This window comes from Hylobates moloch, unplaced genomic scaffold (genome assembly GCF_009828535.3).
Source record: "Hylobates moloch isolate HMO894 unplaced genomic scaffold, HMol_V3 SCAFFOLD_13, whole genome shotgun sequence".
Taxonomy (NCBI): domain Eukaryota; kingdom Metazoa; phylum Chordata; class Mammalia; order Primates; family Hylobatidae; genus Hylobates; species Hylobates moloch.
In genome coordinates, this window is record NW_026652288.1 from 99885355 (window position 1) to 99908673 (window position 23319).

The 23319-nt window shown below is 37.3% G+C and overlaps 2 protein-coding genes across 4 annotated transcripts in view; one reads left to right on the top strand and one right to left on the bottom strand.

The window, feature by feature from the left end:
- Positions 1-1875: 1875 nt before the first annotated feature.
- Positions 1876-22383, bottom strand: TMEM207 (transmembrane protein 207). Of its 3 annotated transcripts, XM_032172307.2 has the most exons (5): positions 22217-22383; positions 20271-20308; positions 13914-13958; positions 12486-12628; positions 1876-2948 (listed from the first exon to the last, which is right to left on the bottom strand). In XM_032172307.2, the coding sequence occupies exons 1-5, from the start codon at positions 22289-22291 to the stop codon at positions 2812-2814; spliced, it is 438 nt and encodes a 145-aa protein (XP_032028198.1). In that variant the 5' UTR covers positions 22292-22383; the 3' UTR covers positions 1876-2811. The 3 variants fall into 3 exon arrangements, 1 of the variants encoding a protein (XP_032028198.1); XR_009209455.1 differs by lacking the exons at positions 12486-12628; positions 13914-13958; positions 20271-20308; positions 22217-22383 and adding an exon at positions 11731-11833 and having other exon boundaries at positions 2841-2948; XR_009209456.1 differs by lacking the exons at positions 12486-12628; positions 13914-13958; positions 20271-20308; positions 22217-22383 and adding an exon at positions 11840-11946 and having other exon boundaries at positions 2843-2948.
- The window catches only part of IL1RAP (interleukin 1 receptor accessory protein), a 221563-nt gene continuing 210828 nt past the window's right edge, over positions 12585-23319 (top strand). Inside the window, exons 1-2 of the mRNA XM_058426921.1 lie at positions 12585-12660; positions 15887-15965. Of these exons, the coding sequence (XP_058282904.1) occupies positions 15964-15965 (2 nt within the window). The 5' untranslated portion in view covers positions 12585-12660; positions 15887-15963. The remainder of the gene's footprint in view (positions 12661-15886; positions 15966-23319) is intronic.

The window sequence follows — 23319 nt, forward strand, 5'->3', positions numbered from 1 at the left end:
GCCAGGTCACAAAATTGTCATTAGAATAAAATCTGATAGCGTATATGAAAGCAGTTTGTTCACTATAAAGCCCTACACACACACCAGGGATTATCGCAGTACATAAACACATGCTTCTTCAGATCTTTTTCATCGGTAGATATAAGTGAGATTATATTAACAGCACTAAGTCAGCTGTCTCTGGCTTTTACTCACCCTCACTTTCATAAGGCCTTATCCCCATTAAATCCTCATCCAGTTTTTTGGGAATTGCCAGAACTAGGAAACATTACTTTAAAACTTAGTCTTAGTACCAGGCAATGAGTTCCTTCACTTGTGGATTTACATTCTAGCCCTAGAAGAAATGTACCAGACTACCAGTAGAATTCAGCTGTATAGCACAGTAGAAGAGGGTAAGTGCTATGGAAAAGTGAAAAGTGTTTCTAGTATAAGGAGGTTGAGAGTGTCAGGGTTGGGAGAGGCTGCGATTTAAAGTAGAATAGAAAGGTTGGGCCTAATTGAGAAAGTGACTTTCGAACAAAGAATTCAAGTAGGTGAGTTGGTGAAGCAATGTTGATATCTGGTGGAAGAATGTTATGGACAAAAATAACTGCAATATGGGTTTAGGCTAGTACCTGATACGTTTGAGGACAATGTTTCTGGAACAAATGAATAAAAGGGAAATTCACAAGAATGGAGACAGGGAAGGAGTACAGATCATATAGAGCCATGTGTCAAGGAATTTGACATTTTCCTTGACTGAGGTGGAGCGCCTCAGTTAGAGTTTAGTTAAAGTACATGATGCTCCTTATACTGTAAAAAGATCACTCCACATATCGAAAGTTTCTTTACATCATATATCATTAGGGAATTGCAAATTAAAACAACAATGGAATACCACTGCCATCTATTAGAGTGGCCAAAATTCAGAAGACTGACAACATCAAATGCTGGTGAGGATGTGGAGCAACAGGAACTCTCATTCATCGCTGCTAGAACTCCAAAATGGTACAGACACTTTGAAAGACAGGTTAGTGGTTTTGTTGCAAACTAAACATACAATCCAACAAACATGCCCTTGGTTTTTACCCAAAGGAGTTACAAACTTACGTCTCCACAAAATCTTGCATATGGATATTGACAGTAGCTTTATGCATAATTGCCAAAACTTGGAAGCAACCAAGATATCCTTCAGCAGGTGAAGGCATACATAAACTTTGGTAAACCAGACAATGGATTTTATTTAACCCTCAAAACAAATGACCTATCAAGCTATGAAAAGACATAGAGGAAACTTACGTGCATATTACTAAGTTAAAGAAGCTAACCTGAAAACACTACATACTGTATGATTCCAACTATAGGGCATTCTAAAAATGCAAAGCTGTGGAGAAAATAAAAAGATCAGTGGTTTTTTGGATTTAGAAGGGAGGGAAGAATGGATAGATAGAGCACAGATGACTTTCAGGGGTGGTGAAATTACTTTGTGTGACACTATAATGGTAGGTACATGTCATTCTAAATTTGTCAGACCTACAGAATATACAACACCAAGAGTAAATCATAATATAAACTATGGACTTTGGATGATAATGGTGTCAGTATAGGCACATCAATTGTAAGAAGTGTATCACTCTGGCAAGAAATGTTGGTGATGGGGGAGGTTATGTAAGTGTCAAAGCAGGGTGTATATAAGAAATCTCTCTACCTTCTGCTCAATATTCCTGTGGACCTAAAACTGCTCTAAAAATAGTTTATTAAAAAGGATTACCCTAGCTTCTATGGCTCCAAGTATTTTTTGGCCTGAGCAACAGTTGCAGTTAACTGAGATGGGGAAGATTTGGATAAAACAGATCTGGAAAAAGAAGATTAGGAAATAAGTTTGGTCAAGCTAAATTTTAGATATCTACTGATGTTTATTGTTTTGTTCAACAAATTTGTCAGCTGAAGATTATATGACATCTGCAATGGATGTATTTTTCCCTCCCCCTGCTGATAGCCACTGCCAAAATGCCACTTGAAGATGTCTCATTGCCACTTATGCAGTCCTCATGAGAACAGATAACTATGCCGAAGGTTCTTAGCATGGTGCTGCAATAAATGCCAAGCCTTGAGGCTCCAGAGAAACGCTATGGACTATGGAAGCCGCTTTCATTCCTGTAAAAGGAGAACTTTTCTTTTCTCCCCATATTGGCATTATATGTGCTCCATATCTTCAGCAGTCTCCTTCACCTTCTATCTACAATTTCTTCCTCTTCAGGTTGAGGCATAAAACCTCGTGGACTGAGACTTGTAATCCTTTCCTTTTCCTCTTCATTTATCCTTTACCCTTCAACTCCAAACTTTTCTTTTTCCTACTGTCTCCCCTCACCTTCATTCAAATATTATCTTTCTGGTTCTGGTTCTGGACATGTTGGATTCTCGGCTTGGGCTATTGTTAAATTACAATAATTTTTATGGACTCCAAGCTAGGAAAGAGTTTAAAGCAGAAAATGGTGTGATGTATACTGCAGTGGAGTCCTAAATCTGATGGAAACAACTTCCAGCACCTAACTGTTGCCTATTTGGGTACTAGTGGAGAAGCATTAATTTGGTTCTGTAGCATAAAAGTATGATACAGCAGTGACACATCAAGAGCCTGCTACTTTACTATTTAAATATCTCCATGATCAAAATTTTTTCCAACATCCATTCTTTTGTCGAATTGTCCTTCCTCAGACTATGTGAATAGATCTCTGGACATTTCCAGCAACTGAAATAACTATTCCTAAATTTGATGTTTTGGAATTACAGATGTCGTTAATACTTTAAATTGATAATCCACACCTAAAATCAGCTTGTTTTTAGAATTTCTTCATATGGAGGTGGGGAGCCTAAAGGGCCAAAACATGGAGCAGGAACAGGATGTAGGTCAGGGGGTTGAGTCTGAAGGTGAATTCCAACAGTTGGACTCACAGCTGCTTCTGTCCCTGGAAAGAGAAAGATGAAGACTTGTAATCTTTCTAGTGCGCATAAAACATAAGTACATGAACTGCCCAATAAACTCTGGCATCGCTTGGATCACTGAAGCAACAGAAAATTATCTGTATCTATGGGAAAAAAATTACAACTATCTTGCTCTTTGCAGTGAAGGTTTAGTCACCACAGCAAAAAAAAAAAAAAAAAATTGCTTGCCTCAACTGATGAAATCATCATTGTCTAACCCATCAAGAAGGATTTACAATTTAGCAGCTGAAACTAGAAGGAATATCCTCTTTTGTAGATCACAGAACAGGATTCCTCAACACTGATGGCATTTCAGCTAATGCTCCCAACATGGGAAACGTTAAGTTGCATTAGAAAAATTAAAATATCACTTTCTAAACTGTATTATTTTACATGTATGGTTGCAAACTTCAACTAATATAAATAACTAATTATTTCTCTTTAGTAAATAGTAAAAATGTTAAGCTCAGTGATGAAAGCATGCATTTAAAGTATACACACACAATAAAGAGAATATATTCTAAAATTAAAAAAAAATACTTGGAAATCAAAGTTCTTGACTTCTAGATTAGGCATAATATAGGCCATTAACTATTACAAACTGGCCTCTTCTTCCACTAACTGGTAACCTTGAAAGACTATGCACTTATTCTAATGGCTTTTTTGGAAATTGTCTGTTAGTATTTCCTTGAAAGACTGTGTTTGGGTAACACACACAAAAAATAGTGCTATTTTATAACCATCTTTATATTAATATATGACTATATACAAAGATTGTTTTATATAGATGCTTATATATAAAGAATACGTATTCACCTGGATATATTCACTTGGATCTTTACCTACCTTTAAATGATTTTGACTGCTTTCTGCCAAAACAATAGCAACCATCAAAAATTCATCTTTGAAAAGAAACTAGTCCCGTGAACTAAATCTGGCCTCTGTTTTTGTATACTGAATTTATGAAACACAATCTTATTCATACATTTACATATTGTCTATGGCTGCTGTTGCACTACCATGGCAGAGGTGAGTAGTCCCCACCTAGACCACATATTTTGCAAAGCCAAAAACATTTTATATCTGTCTTTAATGGAAAAAGTTTGCTGACCCTCCTTAAAGGATTAAGATTTGATGCCATTAGGAATATTCCAAAGAACATGCCACAATGATCAAAAGAACTCAAAGAGTAGTTGCATATTAGGCATTAGCTGCTTCACTAGGATCCATATGGAGATTACTCAAAATGATTACTTTGAAGCACATAATGCTAATTTAGAATAATGGATTTTCATACAGTTGTGTTTGTCTTATTTCTTATCTCACTGGTACCAGAGCAAAGACTAATAATTCAAGTATGTAAAGGGTGAGGCTGTATTTAGAATATATGTCTCACCTTCTGGCTTAGCACTTTTCTTAGTGTTATCTATTTAATTAAATAGTCTACTTTTGGGCTATTACATAATATTTCTTTACCTCAGCTTTCTCTTAGGCAATAAAGGTATAATACTAGTGTCTACCTCTATAAAAGCAAGGCTAAATGAGCATAAAGTACTTAAAACAAGGCCTGGCACAGGAATTATGCATCATGGTTTACTATTATTATTACAATATGTCAAGAACAGTTCTAATGCTAGGAACGTGCATGCATCTTCTTTTATTTACAATATTATTTTTCAATCCATCCTGTTTTCCTAGTTAAATAATGATTTAAACATTATTATTATTAATTATAATATAGAAGTTATTAAATGAAAAGTATCAAGGAGTTAGAACCTTTTGCAGTTAGTAAGTTTGGGTTGATGTCAGATAAGTCTGTGGGACTTGATCAATCAGAGTTAACATTGGTAAAATACAGTTGCCCCAGCAATTTCCTCCATTGTGAATACTTGTAATGAATGATGGCTATTTTCTTGGTGAACTGCGCCTAGTGTATTCAGTACAAAGTCAAGGGTAACTATCTTTCTGCCTAGAAATGGTCAACCAAACTGACTTGACACATCTATTATTTGTACTAGCTCCAATTTATTTGTACGATTGCCACTGTCAATATTGTGCTCCCAGTCATAGCGTCTTCTCAGTTACTTTCGTAGAAAACTCATTATCTTCTTACTACAAATGTTGCTGTTGATCTTAAACTCGTTATTAAAACCACAAGGCGTTTGGCAAACATAATTAAGCCAATATGCTCAGGAAGTTTTGAAAACCAAATATGTGTTATATCAGTTTTCCATTTTTTTCAAAGCATGTTTACATATAATAACAAGTGATTGGATGCTGGGGAGAGCAGGCATTTTTATCTTTTGACAAATTAAGAAGCTGACAGAACTGAATTAAAAATGCCAGCAAAAATCCTATAGTTTTTACAGAACTGCTGTCTAAGATATCAGAGTTTATTGTTTAATTTTGTAAAACCAATACAATTACTGCTTAGTTTTTATAGTCAGAGTTGAGATTTCCTATGTTTTTAAGAATCACTGAAATAGACTTCACCTCTTTCTTCATGTTCTTTCTACCTATTTCTTCTCTTTCCTTTACCTCATTCCTTTCTCTTCTATGGGAGTGGCCAGAAGGACTGAATTTGAATCACAGTTCTGCCATCTACTTACTATGTGCTTAATCTCTAAGTGCCTTTGTTCCCTCATTCGTAGAATGGTCAGAATGATAGTGAACGTTTGTAGAGTGGTACGGAAGAATAAATGAGATTAGGGATGTCAAGTGTTAGCACAGAGCATGGCTCCTGAGAAATGCTCACTGAATGAGTCATTACTGTTATCATGTCTTTCCATGAAAATCTGTGAATGAAATACTTCCTTTTTTATTACTGAAAATAAGTCACAGAATATTTACACTTAGAACATGAAACATAGGGAAATGGGATTTCTGAAAAATCATAAAATAAAAGAATCCTGGGAGATTGGAGGGAGAAGACAGCAGAGCCTGTAAGACCCTGCTTCTTGTTCACCTCTCTGCAGCCCTCCTTTTTCTCCCTGGCCCAGAGCACTTGTATATAATCACTGCTGGAATGCTGGTATTTCTATTTTCCCAGAAATAAGAAAGAGGGAAGATTATCCCTGAAACTGCAGAAGAAATGGGATCAGAGAGATTGTATAGTTGAAGGGCAGCATTATCAAGCGATCAGCCCCAATGAGAAGCTAAGCCAGGATGAGTGTCCCTAGGAGGGGTGTCACCTCGAGCTTCACCTTGAGATCAGCTCAGGAAAGGCAGGGAACCTCATTAGGAAGCCTTGTCAAGCCTGAGGGAACCCAGCTCCAATCCACAGACCTCATGGCATAAAGGCAAAGGGACCCTTATTTGAATGTTATGTAATTGACTATGTTTTATTAAAAACAGGGACAAACAATTGTGGGGGTCCCTCTCCTATGCTCTCAAATTCTCTCTTTTCTAATGCCTAGTCAATTTCTGCCTCAAGCTCTATTTGTTCTTTTTTCTCACCTCCAAAACTCCATGTTCCATTAATTATCTTTAAATATTTTGCTTCCTTATTAAGATGGGCTTTTATTCAGCATCACAACTTTATTTTTAATAAAACCTTATTGTCATCCTTATTTTTAGTAAATTAAAATAAAAACAATCTTTCATTTTTAATAAACTCCAAAACTCCTATGACATTGCCTACTTTTAATATACAAATTTAAAAAATAAAACAAAACAATTCACCTAATTGACTAAACCAAACTCCTTATCTTTTTTAAAAAAAACTATTTTTAATATCTGTTTTACCCCATCAGAATTATAGTCCTTGGATTTATGAACTGCTGAGCAATGATCACAAACAATAGAGATTTGGGATACAGGTGGTCATGTGATGATTTTAGTGATTTTTTTCTTCTTTTTTCTCAATCTTTACTAAAAATTTGCATACATTCCTTTTAAAAAAAAACACTGTCTATGGCTCAATGTGTGTTTTCACTTCCCATTTCTGCATTTGAGAAGGGGGAGAAAACTGGTTTTGCAGATTGATATGATTTGGATCTGTGTCCCCACCCAAATCCAATGTTGAATTGTAATCCCCAGTGTTGAAGATGGGGCCTGGTGGGAGTTGACTGGATCATGGGAATGGTTTCTCATGAATGATTTAGCACCATACCATTGGTGCTGTTCTCATGATAGTGAGTTCTCATGAGATCTGGTTGTATAAATGTGTGTAACACCTCCTGCCTCCCACTCTCTTCCTCCTGGCGCAGCCATGTGAAGTGCTTGCTCCCTTTTTGACTTCTGCCATGATTTAAGTTCCCTGAGGCCTCCCCAGAAGCCAAGCAGATGCCAGCATGATGCTTCCTGTACAGCCTGCAGAACCATGAGCCAATTTAAACTTTTTTTTCATAATTTACCCAGTCTCAGGTATTTATTTATAGTAATGTGAGAATGGACCAATACAGGAAGTCTCCTGTGTTTTCAGTTGTATTATCACTTAGGAGATATTCTGAAGGCATTATTAAATTAGGTAAGATACTGAGTGACGTGATTTGGCTGTGTCCCCACCCAAATCTCATCTTGACTTGTACTCCCATAATTCCCACATGTTGTGGGAGGGATCTGGTGGAAGACAATTGAATGGTGGGGTGGTTTCCCCCATATTGTTCTTGTGGTAGTGAATAGGTCTCATAAGATCTAATGGTTTTATCAGGGGTTTCCACTTTTGCATCTTCCTTACTCTCTCTTTGCCTGCTGCCATCCATCTAAGATGTGACTTGCTCCTCCTTGCTTCCTACCATGATTGTGAGGCTTCCCCAGCCACATGGAACTGTAAGTCCAATTAAACCTATTTCTTTTGTAAATTGCTCAGTTTCGGGTATGTCTTTATCAGCAGCATGAAACTGGACTAATACACTAAGATAGGAAAACATCAAAACGAATGAAAAGAAATTATCTCAACACAGATACTGAACAAAACACACCCACATAATACTAGAACTATTCATCTTTGACAATTTACAGAAGGAACTAAGAAGGTCTCAGAAGCTATGGCATGGATGATGCCATCTGAGAAGACATGAGGGCATTGATCGGACGCTCTCTGGGTTGTAGAAGAGATGGGGAAGGAGAACCGGATCCAGAAGATGAGTGAAGTTCAGGGGAGCATAATAAGGAGAGAAGAAAGAGGAGGAGATTCTGGAGCTGGGACCAGGAAGAGGAAGTGGGGCTGAAGAAAAAAAGAAGAACTTAGAGTCTGTATAAAATAAATAGGTTTAAATTTTAGCCCTTAAAATATCTGATTTTATACTGTTTCTTCTCTTCTTCCTCTTTCTCTTGCTCTGCATCTTCTCCTTCTCTGTCTTCTTGACTTTCTTCTGATCTTCTCCTCTTCTTCTTTCTCTGACAGCCCCTCTTCCTCCCCCTCACTCCCCAAGAGAGGAGTTGTATTAGTTTACTAGGGCTGTCATAACAAAGTACCACAGACTGGATCACTTAAATAACATAAATTTATTTTCTCACAATTGTGGAGTCTAGATGTCCACGACCAAGGTGTATAAATTTATTTTCTCTCAATTGTGGAGTCTAGACGTCCACGACCAAGGTGTCAGCAGGGTAGGTTTCTTCTGAGGCCTCTCTCCTTGGATTGCAGGTGGCCACCCTTCTCCTTGTGTCTCTACATGGTCTTTAGTTTGTGCCTGTCTGTCTGTATGCTAATATCTTCTTATAAGAATGCTGGTCATATTGAATTAAGGTTCATCCCAATTACCTCATTTTAATTTCATTGCTTTTGTCTTTTTAAAGGCTCTATCTTCAAATATAGTCATATTCTGAGATACTGGGGTTAGAATTTGAACATATGAAATTGAGTGGGACACAGTTCAGCCCACAACAGGGGGCATCAGAGGGAATATTTTTCCCTTTCTGAAGGGTAAAGATCTTCCTAACATATTGTGGACATGGAGAGTGATCTTTGAGTGCACAGTAAGGGCCAGAGTCTCTTCTACTGAATCCAAAGACTTTTGAGAAGCCCCTGAGTCTAGGATCCACACTTCAGGGGTATAGATCCTATGAAGAGGAAGGAAGACCAGTTATCTAAAGACTGAATCAGCAGAGTACTGTGAAAAGACAGGAACATTAGCCCAGGAAAGGCTACTGTGGTCTGTGGTGTTTGGGTGAGAACCCACAGACTCTCCCAGACAGGAAATTCCACCAGACATTGGGATGGGCTGTGTTGGCAACACTCTCCTTACATACCTCTTATAAGGATCCAAGCCAAGTGTTTTCTTTTTTCTGTTTAGTATTTCTAATCAGAATAACTGGCAACCTGCAGCATGTAATAGTGTCAGTAGTTCTGATTGAAAGAAATTCTCTATTTTATGTATTTTAACATTAGCACAATTTGTCCACCTCAGTTTCTCAGTCAAAAGTTTCCTCTGAGTTCTGCTCAGTTGAGGGCAGCTTCCCGGAGATCCTGTGAGTCAAACCTTTGCCCCACAGGTCGGAAGAGCCGAGCTATTTCAATTAATATATTCAATAAATGGTGATAATTAAGTAACATAAGCTTTGGTAAAAATTTAAAAAATTAAGTTCTGGGAGGAACCCAAGGTGAATATATCAAATCTAGTCTCTCTATTAAAATGTTTCAAATGACCCATTTCCCACATTCTGTATTCAGTGGGGATCATCCCATCTTCACCTTTGTGCTCAAGAAATGGCAGGGAGTCCAGAAAGCTTATTTTATATTCTAACATGTCACCAGTGTCATTCCAGAGATTTCTCATTTTTCTCTTTCTCTTCTGAACAGGGACTGTGAGGGAAATTCAGAAGCATAGTCCCATCACCTTGGTGTGGGCGTATGAATCCTGTGGCAGCTGGACTCAGTTCTCAGCTGTGAGCATATACTCTGTGGGAGCTGTGGAGGTAGATGCTGTGGTTTTGACCCTCACCTCCTTCTGTAGGCACAAAAGCAAGTGATTCTTTAAGTTCCCTTTTGGAGAGTAGCTTCTTTTTATAGAAATATTAGGTAGGAAGAATCATTTGTATGGAGAAGTGAAGGTATCATGAAGATCCAGTGAGGAACGTAAGTTTAGCATGGGTCCAGGTTTCAGACTGTCTTAAAATATTGACTGTCTGAAATTTACTTCCAGAAATTACTAGGTAAGAAGTCACTAGAGATGGGAGATCACCCCTTCCTAATTTACCCTTTTGTATTTTGTTTTGGAGAAGAGAAACAGGAATGCCAAAAAGCACAGCTCTGGGTACCTTATCCACATCAAAGACTGTCTGAATGGCTGTTCCCTGCCTGTCTTGCCATCCTGAGCATCCCTGGGACAAGACGGAACATGGGCAGTGGGTGGAACAACCTAACAATCAATCCAGGGTAGGCAAAAAAAAAAAGATAAATAGGACAGAGTAATTAATGGGAATCAATAGTAGAGAGATCTGCAGTGCAACTCAGGATGGAAGAGTTTAAATGTTTCTTGAGCAAAATAAGATCCAGAAGTTAAACCAGTGGAGTTGGGAGGAAAGAATAGAGTGAGGATGGGCATGAAGATCCTGGAGCACAAGACTTACCACTGAAAAGCTGCTCTATCGAAAACTGGAGGTGTTCAAATAGTGAGGCTGTACTTAGTGTCCAGGGATGGGCGGGGCTGAGAGTGACCAGCCCACATTTTCACTGGTTCCCTAGCCCCAATTCTGGTCAGTTTAAACTCGATTAGTTGACTTGCAGTAAACATCTATGCATGTATGTTTCCCTTTGAGAATGAGAGAAGTAAATAACATCCTCTAAGATAAATAATAGTCACTTTACCAAGTTGATATTTAGGAATTAGAGATAATATCTGAAAATCCGCAAATTACTGCTTAGCGTTTGACAGATGTAAAACAAATTGTGACCTTCTTTTTTTTTTTTTTTAAAAAAAAAGCAATTTATCCCCAAGGATTTTTTTTTTTTTTTTGCCTGTTCTGAATGATTTCAGAGTAACATAGAGAATGTGAATCTATTGCCCATCACAGTGCTAGCACATGCAGATTGCTAAAGCAGTACATCAGCCTTGACACTTCCTTCACACCCATGACGTTCAGGCAAGTTCAAGAGCACATATGGAAACTGCCATGCAAGAAATATAAAAACATTAGATAAAGAAGTGTATAACCATGGCACATAAACTGCTTTAAAAATTTTTAAGAGTATAACTGTCTAGCTTAATAATATACTTAAAATTAAAATCAAAATTCTTTTAAGATTCAAGATAGTCGAGTAAAAGGTCTTTCTCAAAGTGAGAGAAGAGCTGAAAATACTAGGCTGCATTTTTCTTTTTAGAAACTTAAGTTCAGATAAAAGAAGCATAATTGCATTTACTTATTAAATACCTCGAGGTTAAGAAAAATAGTCCAATGTTAGCATGTTGACTTCTTTGACTAACATATTTTGTTAAAAGATCAATAACCCTATTTCCCTCTATGGCCTGTGGAAGGTGCTTTTGATTTTAGGAGGAAGAACTATTGTTTTGGTGACTTTAATTATCCTTCCTAAAAGAACCATTTCCCAAACTGATAATGCATTGCCTCTCTTAAGTAATACCCTTTGAAGGAAAAAAAAAAAGCTGGAGGTGAATATAATCATTATCTTAGAAAACTAAGTTTGATGTTAACACATTTTTGTTTATTTTTACCCCACTTTTCATCTTGCTGTTAGTTTTCCCCAGGGCACACCCTGCTCCATCTATTGCAAATTTCATGGTGGCCCAGTTTCTGAAAGACGGCTTTGGCTATTATCTCTGTTAAGCACTCTCGAGGTAACTGTAGTGTGTAATGCAGTACCTTAGAATAAAGTCTCACAACAGTCCCTGCTTGAGACGATACTTAAGATGAAGAAATAGCTATCAATTATGGCCTCCCAGAAATCAGTAGGTTGTTTTTTTCTACTCACGGCTAAGGCTGGCAGCTGCAAATAACTAAGCCCTTAATTTCTTCCCTTCTTTACTTCCTCATGCAAACTAGAAAATGAAGGGAAGGGCGTGGTTTTGGGAGGGGGGTTGGGAGCTGACAGGATCAGAACGCTGAGATGAAAGGGCATGAAAATCGACATTCCCCTGACCATTCTATGGAATTTCAGATTCTGCATTGACCGCAGACAATCTGGTAAGTGTCGTTCAATGTTACTTCAGATGAGTTCTGTAAAGCATAGAAAGCTCAGTAAATGAAATTATAAATACAAGTTAAGATAGGTTGACAATAAAAGCTCAGAGGTGCTTTTCGGTACCCTAAACCCTACCATTCACCTGGACTGCCCAGCCCTGCATACTTCTTCTGTTCTGTTTATTGAACAACAAAATATTTAGTTGCTTTCCTTATACTTAACTGTGGGTCAGTTCCCGAGACACATTTCTTTCTTCTGGGATTGTCTTTCTTATGAAATTTTCTCCCTTAAACTCTCCTCAATGCAGGCCTTGGTGTCTGCAATAAGCCACATCTTTTTCTAAGTTCCCAGATCTGCTTTTGGGAGAACAGTTTTTCAATTAACCACAAAACCACAAAGTATCAAAAAAGAGTCCAGAAGTGTGCAGACAACTCACCATAAATGGAGTCCAAGTCTCCAACAGCAAAGACGGCAGTGGTGCGCCTGTGAAAATCAATTCGGGGTCTCCTCAGCCAGCACTGGAGGCAGAGGACCACGGCTCCACAGAGAAGAGCTGCCACCAGAACCAGCAGCAGGATCCTGACTCCAAAAGTAACCGAGAAAAGAATGAGGTAGAGCGTGCAGGGAAGTTAAGAGCTTCCATTACTACCTAGAAGTGGAGTGAAGACTTAGCTAGACTGGCCACAAGCAATGTGGGACACTGAATTCCTTAAGCAATTTCCTACCACCACCCATACATTTCCACTGAACTGGAAATATTCTTTGGCCTCAGAAAGGGTTGATCTTTCCAGGTGGTAATGATCATTTTCTCCTTAGAAATTGGAGGGTTATTCTAAAAGGCAGTGTCTTAATTCATTCATCCATTCTTCCTTTCAGACATCCATCCATCCATTCATCCATCCATGCATCCATCCATCCATCCATTCATCCATCCATCCACCCATCCATCCATCCATCCATCCATCCATCCATCCATCCATCCATCCATCATCCATCCATCCATCCATCCATCCATCCATCCATCCATCCATCCATTCGTCCATCCATCCATTCAGTTAGTATTTAAGCAGCTACACACACTTTAGATATTGGGGATAGAAATTCAAAAGTCGGCAGAGAGGGTCTTTGCCTTTAAGGAGCTAACCAGCTAACTGAGTGAACTGACAATGTTAAGTTTAGAATATACAAATGTCAAGATTTAAGAGGTTAAAATTTCTGAAGGGGCCAGGCGCGGTGGCTCACGCCTGTAATCCCAACACTTTGGGAGTCCGAGGCAGGCAGATCATTAGGTCAGGAGATCGAGACCATCCTGGCCAACATGGTGAAACCCCGTCTCTACTAAAATACAAAAAATTGGCTGGGTGTGGTGGTGCACGCCTGTAGTCCCAGCTACTCAGGAGGCTGAGGCAGGGGAATCTCTTGAACCCAGGAGGCGGAGGTTGCGGTGAGCCGAGATTGCGCCACTGCACTGCAGCCTGGCGACAGAGCAAAACTGTATCTCAGAAAAAAAAAAAATCTGAAGGATTATCTCATAGAAGAGACAGTGGTCATTTGGAATGGCTTTTAAGGCCAGAACTAATATCAGTGGAGGATCATTTAGGGAGATTTCAAGACAAATAACAATTATTTTGCTGTTAAAGATTTTCAACTCTAAAATAAACTTATTTTTTAAAATAGTGAGTCCCTTTGTCACAAGAAGTGTTTATGTAAACATTGGCCAACAATCTGAAAGTGATGTTTCTATATTCATTTGCATGACCCCTAATCTTTCTTTAAGCTGTATGATTTCATGTACCATCTCAAATTATTTAGGACAAAGAGTGTATATACCACCGTCATATAAAACAAATGGAAGATTCCTTACCAGATATACCAGCCATTAGGGTGTTGGTCATTATAATTTACACACCTGGTGATAAAGGAAGAGCGTTAGTCCTGGAACTCTGGATAGCCAAAGCCTATTTCTTTCACCCAATAAAATTGGCATTGATCACACCTGTTTCTCCAGAACAATCACCTACATATTCCCATACCAGCCCACACCTTCCCTCACCCAGCACAATTATGCAAATGTTTATGCCCACTTAATTCAAGGCACTGAGAATACAAGTAAATATGAAATTATCAGACTGATATATAAACAGATAAATGCATTATTATGGGTTTGATTCTAGAGTTACAAATACTGTTAAGCTTTGAGAAGGCAGTGACTAACTCTTCAGGAACAACAAATCACAGGTGTTTGGTATTAGGTAGATAACCACCACAGCTATATTCTGTTCATCTAGAGAGCTACAGTCACGTAAAACTCAAATTCTCCAGGGAAGAATATTTTGGTAGAGAATAGGAGGCATTGGACAACTGTTTGCCCTCTTGTTATACAATCGGTGAGGAAAGAAATTAGGCTAGGAGGAAAATGAATGAACGTGGCCATACCTACCATTTACCAAGGAGTTAGAAGTTGACTCCTTCAGTCAGGAAGTTGACCCTCCTGTGTGTGTCTGGCCACACTGAATCTTTCTTGAGACAAGTTTTAAAAGATCACAGACAGACAAAGTTCACAGAGTGATTTTTGGGAGGTATAACTCCGTAGGTATAGAGTCCCTCACTATGCCTAACATGGCACACTAAATGTAAGTGAGCTGATGGACTTTTTTCCTACCTCAATATACAAGCTACTTTTAAGGTATTCTGAGCTGAGCTTGAACAGTGGAAATCTGTTATTCACAGTCAGATACGCTTCTGGGAAGACACTATACTTAATCATATCTTCTTCAGCCATTGTTAAAATAACTCAGTTCATTTCAGTTTGAAGACATTCATAAATGTCAGTTAATTTATTGCATCTAGCTTCCCTGAGGAGGCAGTGTGTCATCTCATCATCATACCAGTCAGAAATGACTTTTAACATATGTGAAGTGTCCATTTAAAAATTTTATCACAAACATTTAAGACAAAAACCAATCACCCAGCCTACAGATGATTTCATTCCCCTCCACATATAAATCTCTGCGTCTTTTTTTTTCTGTTTTCTGTTTGTTTGCTCTTTGTTCTTTTGAGCGCCCAGAATTTTCAGCAAAATTCACAGGTATGGCTGGAAAAAAAAATGGCAACTGAAGTGTGACTTTAAAAAGCATCCTAAGACAAATGACCATCAGTAAAAGATGTGAAAAATAATTAATGGGACCTACTTACAAAGGAATATTATTCAATCATCAAAAATAATGTAGACATGTTTATAAATAAGTCTTGCTAAGTAAAATGGTATAGAGACTTCAATCTTACTTTGTATATATTATTTTCCACAAGTACAATAATTTCACCAAAATTACTACCAGACATAAATATACACCAGACTACTGAAGTGCCCACTTCTCTTGAAGATGGGCATTATGAAGAACTCTATCCCTTTCATATTGTTTGAATTATTGTAATGTACATGAATCACTTTGTAGTAAAAAGAACTTTAAAATATTATATTAAAAAATTAAAACCTTAAAAATATAGATTTTTTAAGAGGCAGATGTGGGAAAATTCTCTTGGTGTCCTGACCCAATTAAAAAAGCAGAAAGTTTTTTGTTTTTGTTTTTTTGGTTTTTTTTTTTTTTGAATTGTGACATCTAAGCTCATGGTCAGGAGTATGGGTTATTTCATCTCCCTCCTCTTCTTTTACTTTTTTTCTATTTTAAAATAGCCCCTTTACTTATAGTCGAACTCAATTCTAAATATTAGCCACCTCATTGTGTTTCTTAAATCTAATTTTTAAGGCCCTCTATTTTTTTTCTTCCTGGGCTAACAATTTTCCAAACTGACTTTATTTCACTTTTCTTTTCTTAGCTGGTGCACCCTCTGGTGGAGCTTCTGATAAGAAATAACATGGCTAGGAAGCAGTTGGCTGGAGAAATGCAGTACTCATGTAAGTTCCAAATTGCAGGCACCTTTGAGATCATTTGTTGACCTTTGGGATTTTGCACAGTGTACCACTGAGACTCCAGGTGGAGAAAGGAAGAGGGGAGGTCACTACCTAGGCAGAGAACTACACTGCAACATGTGTCTTCTGGCTCCATATGCTCCCCTCCTCGAACCATTATTTCCATTTCTCTCTCAAATTCAAGTTTTAAACAGAAACTTTTTGAGTTCCTAAAAAAGTAAGAGTATTCTAATTACTCAAATATTACTTCCAAGATATTCAGTATAGGAAAGGTTATATTTTTGAAAATGAAATTATTCCTCAGGGATTGGTCAAATTGGTACGATTACGCTAAAAAGAAAATTAATCATCGGGGGAAGTGAGAGCTGACTATAATGTGTAAGAAAGACATTTGGAATAAGAACTATCTAGAATTCGTTGTTGAGGGAGATAATTTCTGTCCTTATCAGAGCCATTTCCTTTTGTGACTTTGATGTCATGGAGATGATTTCTGCGCTATACAAATGGTTAGAGGAGTTGATCTTTATTCTTCTTCTCTGTGCTGAGAATCTGTGGACCTTAGATTAACTATGCATTTATGAATTTGATAAATTCAGGAAGAAATATGCAGAGTTGCTTCATTGGTTTCTCTGTTACATTACTCAGCATTTTCTAGGGCAGACAGTCTTCTAAAACCAGATGCGTAACTTCATGTGAAACAACGGACTCTCAAACTTACACCACTATGCGGTAGGGTCATACTATTATAATTCTCCTTTTACAACTGCGAAAACTCAGTCACAGAGACATTAAGTAACTTGCCAAAATTAGCGTAGCCGGAAGTGGTAGAAGTAGGTTTTAAACCCAAATGTTCTGGCTGCAGAGTCCGTGTCTCTTAGAACCATGTAGTGGTGCAACTGGGAACAGTAATAGCCAGCTCTAACCTCATATTACTGTGTGGGGTATTGCCTGAATGAATCCAATATCCCGTGTTCCAAATGCTTTAAGGAAATATTGAAAATTAAAAAAAAAATAGAAATGAGAGCCTGGTGAGGATCAGACAAACAGAATAGGCCAATAGTGAGATCAGTTTGTAAACTGAATATAGTAAATACCATATATAAAATTTGAATTGAACTGTAGATCTGACTTGAGCTTCCTAGCAGCTAACATAAAGAGAGAGACTATTGGTTATATAGTGTCCTCTAAAATTAACAAAATGAACAGCATTACTCACCAGATGCACAACTATTCCTGGCATTGAAACCAGAGAAAAATTCAAGCTATGAGGCCTCATAAAGAGAACACTGTTAACATAAGAACAATGTTTTCCATAGTATTCTCAGAATAAATTCAATAACAAATTTCACGATTTTTTTTTATTTTTAAAAAGTCATTCCTCAGCATAGGCCTAAGTGTAATTCAGCTACAGTAATTTGACGGATGGATGAGTCACGAATCATATTACCCAGAAACTGGTAGTAAATTGTATAGTATCTCAAAGAATGAATGGACTATGTATCTCTCAGATATTTCACCAGATGTATAATTGATTAAATGTTGGATATACAATATAACTTCGTGGTTGAAATTCTGGGCCCAGGATTCAGTCCCATATCCAAGTCCAAGCTCTGCCTTTTAACTTGCTTTCCTACTCTTGCGTAAACTATTTGACTTTATCAAGCCAAGCAAGATGTGGTATATCGTTAGAAAATCTATCGATGCAGTTAATTTACAGAATCTTTTATACATATAGTCATATTTGTTTCATAAATCAATCTATTTTTGTGCATTCGTGCACATCAGTGTCCTTGGCTATTAATCAAAAGAGGACTAAGTCAGAAGTATGATAAGAGGGGCTCTGTCATGTTTTATTTCATAAAATAAATTACTTATAGCATTTAAATTTTATGAAAAGACAGCACAGCAGCAATGTTTTGTTTATGTTAAAAATACAGTTAGAAAAGTAAAATAATTGGATTGGATCAGAAAAACATACCCTGGTGTTTGAAAACAAATTTAAATAGGGAATAATAAAATAGACCAGTGTTGTTGTTGCTGTTTGAGATGGAGTCTTGCTCTGTTACCCAGGCTGGAGTGCAGTGGTGCAATCTCGGCTGACTGCAACCTCCACCTCCCAGGTTCAAACGATACTCCTGCCTCAGCCTTTTGAGTAGCTGGGATTACAGGTGCGCGCCACCACGCCAGGCTAATTTTTGTATTTTCAGTAGAGATGGGGTTTCACCATGTTGGCCAGGCTGGTCTCGAACTCCCCACCTCAGGTGATTTGCCCACTTTGGCTCCCAAAGTGCTAGGATTACACGGTTAGCCATCGTGCCCGGTCGACCAGTTTCTTGTTTGGTTTTGTTTTGTTTTTAATGGAAAATATATGCAAATCGTTTTGCACAATTCTTGGAACATAGTAGTTGATTAATACAAATGTTTTTATTTCTAGCTAATCAGCACCTCCTCCACCATGGCCTCTACCTAGGCGATCCATGTTTCATGTTTTTACCTTGATGCTCCCTTGCATTCCAATCAAAATCTCCCTTTCCTGTGTCCATTTTGCATGTGAACTTCGGACAAGCTACTGTCCTTTTGTGTTTCTCATTTTCTAAAAGACATTTGGAGTGGGCCAGCTTTACGGTCCCTTTCACTGTAATCTGCCATGTTTGTGTGTTACCCTCTTATAGCAGTGCTGGTAAATGGATGAATATGGTCTCTTGGCTGAGTAGTGTATTTGAACAGGAGATAATGTCTCAGATCAAAGAAGTGATTCGAAACTGAAATCTCTTCTATAAATATACTTAAAGAAAGAGGATTTTGTTGGAGGAGACTTTTTACTCCCTCAGAAAACAGCATGACTTTCCTTATAGATTCATTCCACTGACACTGTCTTGTGATAACAAAAGATTTGAGATATTGTGCACATCTTCAATACATTTACTTACCTTATACGACCACCCTACATTCCCAGCCACTCTCTTTTTTGTTTTTATTTTCTACCAATTTACATTTTATTTGAGGGTTTTTTTTTTGTTTTCACTCAAAAGCAATTGTATTAAATAATGATAACCATTATAGACACTTAGATGCACAATGATGTAGCCAAAGAATGTGACACCTAAGTACCAGCTGAAGCCCTACTACTAATTTACTATTTCTCTTAGGTTTCAATCCCTTCACCTAAAAGGGAGAGCGGTAGCCTCAGTAGCTCTAAAGTCAGCATAAAAACTTTCTTAATACCGTATTTTTCTGTCACATTGATTAGAGTTAGATTCAACATTTAAGATCCTTTCCAATTCTGAACTTCTTTATTTTGTTAGTCTGGGTCAAAGGCAGAAGATGAGGAGATAAGATAAGGGCAGCCAGGAAATCCTGAGTCAGATAAGCGTGCAAACAATCAAATACTCTGTTACATCACAAGCAGCATATGACAGAGTGAAAAAGCAGTTCCAAAATTAACATAAAGAAATAGCAATCGAGAGCCATGCAAAAGCTGAAAGAGCAGCACAAATTTAGTAAGCAGATTGTTAACAATAACATGATCCACCAGAAACAGGTGAATGGTCCCAATTCCTGCTGTACGATACAATCATAGCCTCCTGCTATACAGACAGCATGGCTTTGAGGGTAACAGGCAATGAAAACTGAAAACAGCTGGCTAACAGTAAGGGCTGCAACCAGGAGGAGACAGTGCTGGGTGGAAGTGCTTTTCTGACACTAAGTCACAATGAATTACAGATATTAATTATCAGTATCATTATTAATGGCACCTTCTCTTCATCTGCTGAATAGAATTCTGAGAACCATTAAGTCTATAGCACAAAAAGTGAAAAAATTGAGTCAATTGTTCACATAATTCATATCACAAGCACTTTGAAATATACACACATTGCAGGTTAGAACTTTGGTTAGTTTGCTTGCATTTTAAACTGAGTTATACAGAAAACTGCCTCCTTTGGTCACTGTGATTTCTGAGTGTGGATGCAGCCATAGATAACATCGTGATTCTTTTATGAACTTAAAGTACCCTTGAAACCTTGAGGAAGATAAATTCAGTGTGCAAAAATATCTAGAAATCAACTAGGCCTCTTATTTATTTAACAAAGCTGATCGTAATGAAAATTACCTTTCCTGTTTTCAGAAAAAAAAATCGAGCCATCTGCATTTACAAACCATGTACTTTTCTTCTGATTATAATGACCATTTGAAACTCAACTGGGCTTTTTCTAATGGCTTGAGCCTTTTTTATACTTTGGATTTTTTAAATGCTAAATAAAAACATGGAGTTTTTCGCTGTTTACTTACATTTTATCTTCTTCACATGGTAGATCCGAGAGCACCAACTGAAATACATGTTTAGAACAATAAAATCCAAACATCTCATCAGTCTAATCCTTTAATACAAGCAGCGCCTAGAGACAATGTGGGTTTATATCATTTCGTTTGCTTTTTTAATTAAAAGCTCTGTAGCAGAGTTTATTGTTGGTACACAGAATTTTTAATTGAAAAAAATCTCTGGGTGGATTCTTAAGCTCAGCAGTGGCAGAAGATATATATTGTGAACCAGATTCCATTTCTACCTACCAATATAAATGGATTTTACAACAATTTTTGCTTTTTCTATAAGCAGATTTTGCTTGCTCTAAAGAGCTTTTGTGCACCTTGCATTTTTTGTTTTCATGTTTTAGCTAGAGGTCAGAGGTTCATTATTAGTGAGTATTATTTTCATGCAAAAAAAAAAGTTCCAAGTACATACATGGAAACAGAAGTTAAGCCTATTAGCATTAATGGGCATTAAATATATATTCGTGAAAGGGTGACTTTAACCTGCTCTAAGGGTAAGGTCCATTTAAGATCACATGACACATGACATTCCAGCTGAGATTTACAGTCTTCTCTTTTTCAGGGAAGAGAAAAAAAGTAATCATCTTGGTTGCTTTGTTTGAAGAGTCCAGTACTGTAAGCACTCTAAAATAATGCTCTTCGTTCTCTGCACTGAGTGTCATAGGTTACAACATCTCATACACTAAATCACAAGGAAAAAGGCACTTCTTTCTAAAGATCTTATTATCTATTTGCTTGCTTGACCCTTTGCACCAGGACTCCTTCCCTGTACAATGAGAAAGTCTTTAAACAGCATTTATATGTAGCTCTAAACACTTAGTTGATGAGGTCAGTTGAAGTATTTATTTTCCTGGATTCTAACATGCACATAAAAGTACAAGTAAGAAGTTACAAAATTTAAAGTGATAGACTTGGGAGTTCTGTGTGAGATATGTCTTTTCCCCCCTTAATCCCAAACGCATCTTCTTCAGCACCTTGTATTTACTCCATCAAGTTTATCTGAGCAAAGAGATTGGTGGAGTTGCAGATGGAGCCATGAATTGGCCATCAGAGAGCATGGTAATGAACAATTTATAAGCACAGAAAATGAGTTGCATTGTTTTTTGCTAGAATGCTGCAAATAGATTTGCATACTAAGTGAAAGGAAAATGAACATTCACATTTTGTCTATAAAGAAAGTTTATTTATGAGTAGATGAAATCGTTTGGGATCCAGCTTAACAGATAAACAAATAAAACCAGTATTTCACTTTCAAATCACTTCTATGTCTTTTCTGTGTGTTGTACGCTAGCAATAGTACACAGTATTAAATTATTAGCACCTCACTGCCAACACATTAGCTGTCAAACTTCCAGTTACTATGAAGAGGTAAGAAAAGCTATAATTTACTTTAGATCTAAATCTCTCAGATACCTTGCATTGAAGTCACACAGCTATAGAGATGCACGTTATTAGTCAGAAAGGGATGCTGGAGCAGAGGAACTGAAATAAATCCTAAAATGGTTCTGTCTACATCACTCAGCATTGAAAAACTGTCAAGCATCAAGTATGGTTGCAGGCAATAGTAAACGTGTCTTAAATTAATCCAGCCATAGCATTTTGTTCTGTGTCAATAGCATTTTGAATTAAAAAAAAATTAACAGCATAGCAAAGTTAAACAAAGGTTAACTTTGCAATCACTTTATTTCAGTAGCAATAGAACTAATTAAAGGAGAAATAAGACTAATGCCATGGACATTTTGTTTTGTCCCTCTGACTGGTGAATACAAGAAATCATAAGACGCTAGTAATGCTTGAAGGAAATCTTTTAAATGTAGAAGGAGTTAAGTTGCTCACGTATAAATCTATAGCAAATCAAGTCCTCAGAGTACCTCTGAAAACCTTAACCCAGAAAGAGAGGTAGTTACCTGGAATAGCAGCAAACACAGGATTCCTATTGTTGAGATCACTGAAGTGACACTGAAAAGTCTGGATTTTGACATATTTAAAGGACAATCAGCTTAGGATAGTGGTTTGGTGCCTGTGTTTATTTTCTTCTTTCTCAGAACTTACTAGCTTCTCTATAAGTTATGCTTCCTACCAGGACGTGCATTAATAATGGCTCCTTGTGACTGGTGAAGTGCATGCTAGGGGAAGGACTGTTGGGTACATGTTTACAGGTAGTAAGAGCCCAAGGAATTTAAGTTTAAGGTCAGAACTTTAGCACTGTTTGTCAAGGCCTTTAAAAGTAGGGGTTATAAATGCTGACCTACAGAGCTAGCTGGCTACTTAATAACTTTCCACATTCAAGTGCATGTTTTATTCCAGGGAACTTCTGGGTTTCTAATAGTATCTCATTTTTGGAACATTTATTCCATTTTCTTCCCTTTGGTGGTACTCTTTGTTCTCCTACACACCACTTTCAGTTCCAGGTCTAACCCAACCTTAGGCATAAAGCTTTCCCTGTTTTATTGTGACAATACCCCTCTTTTAAACAAGGTGTATTTCAATGTTTATTTTATGAAACAACTCCATCACTACCACTGAAAAATAAAGCAAGAATACCTAGGGAAATTCTGAGAAAAAGAAGAGGCACTGACCTATTGTACATGAAGATATCTTAATCTATGCATTTTACAAAAATTAGTACTGATACATGTAAATAATAAGGTAAATGTAAAAGAATAGTTTAGAAATGGAGAGTTTAGACTCAAATAAACAAATTTATTTAAGCTTCCATTTGAAACTAGTGGAGAGAAGATGGATATATTTCAGGGTATAATGAAGAACTAAATGGTTATGTGGAAGGAATGCAACAAACGATTGTTAAGATGCTTACCCTCAGTCATAATTAGATAAACATACCTTAGAATTATTATTATTATTTTTTTTTATTATACTTTAGGGTTTTAGGGTACATGTGCACAATGTGCAGGTTTGTTACATATGTATCCATGTGCCATGTTGATTTCCTGCACCCATTAACTCGTCATTTAGCATTAGGTGTATCTCCTAATGCTGTCCCTCCCAG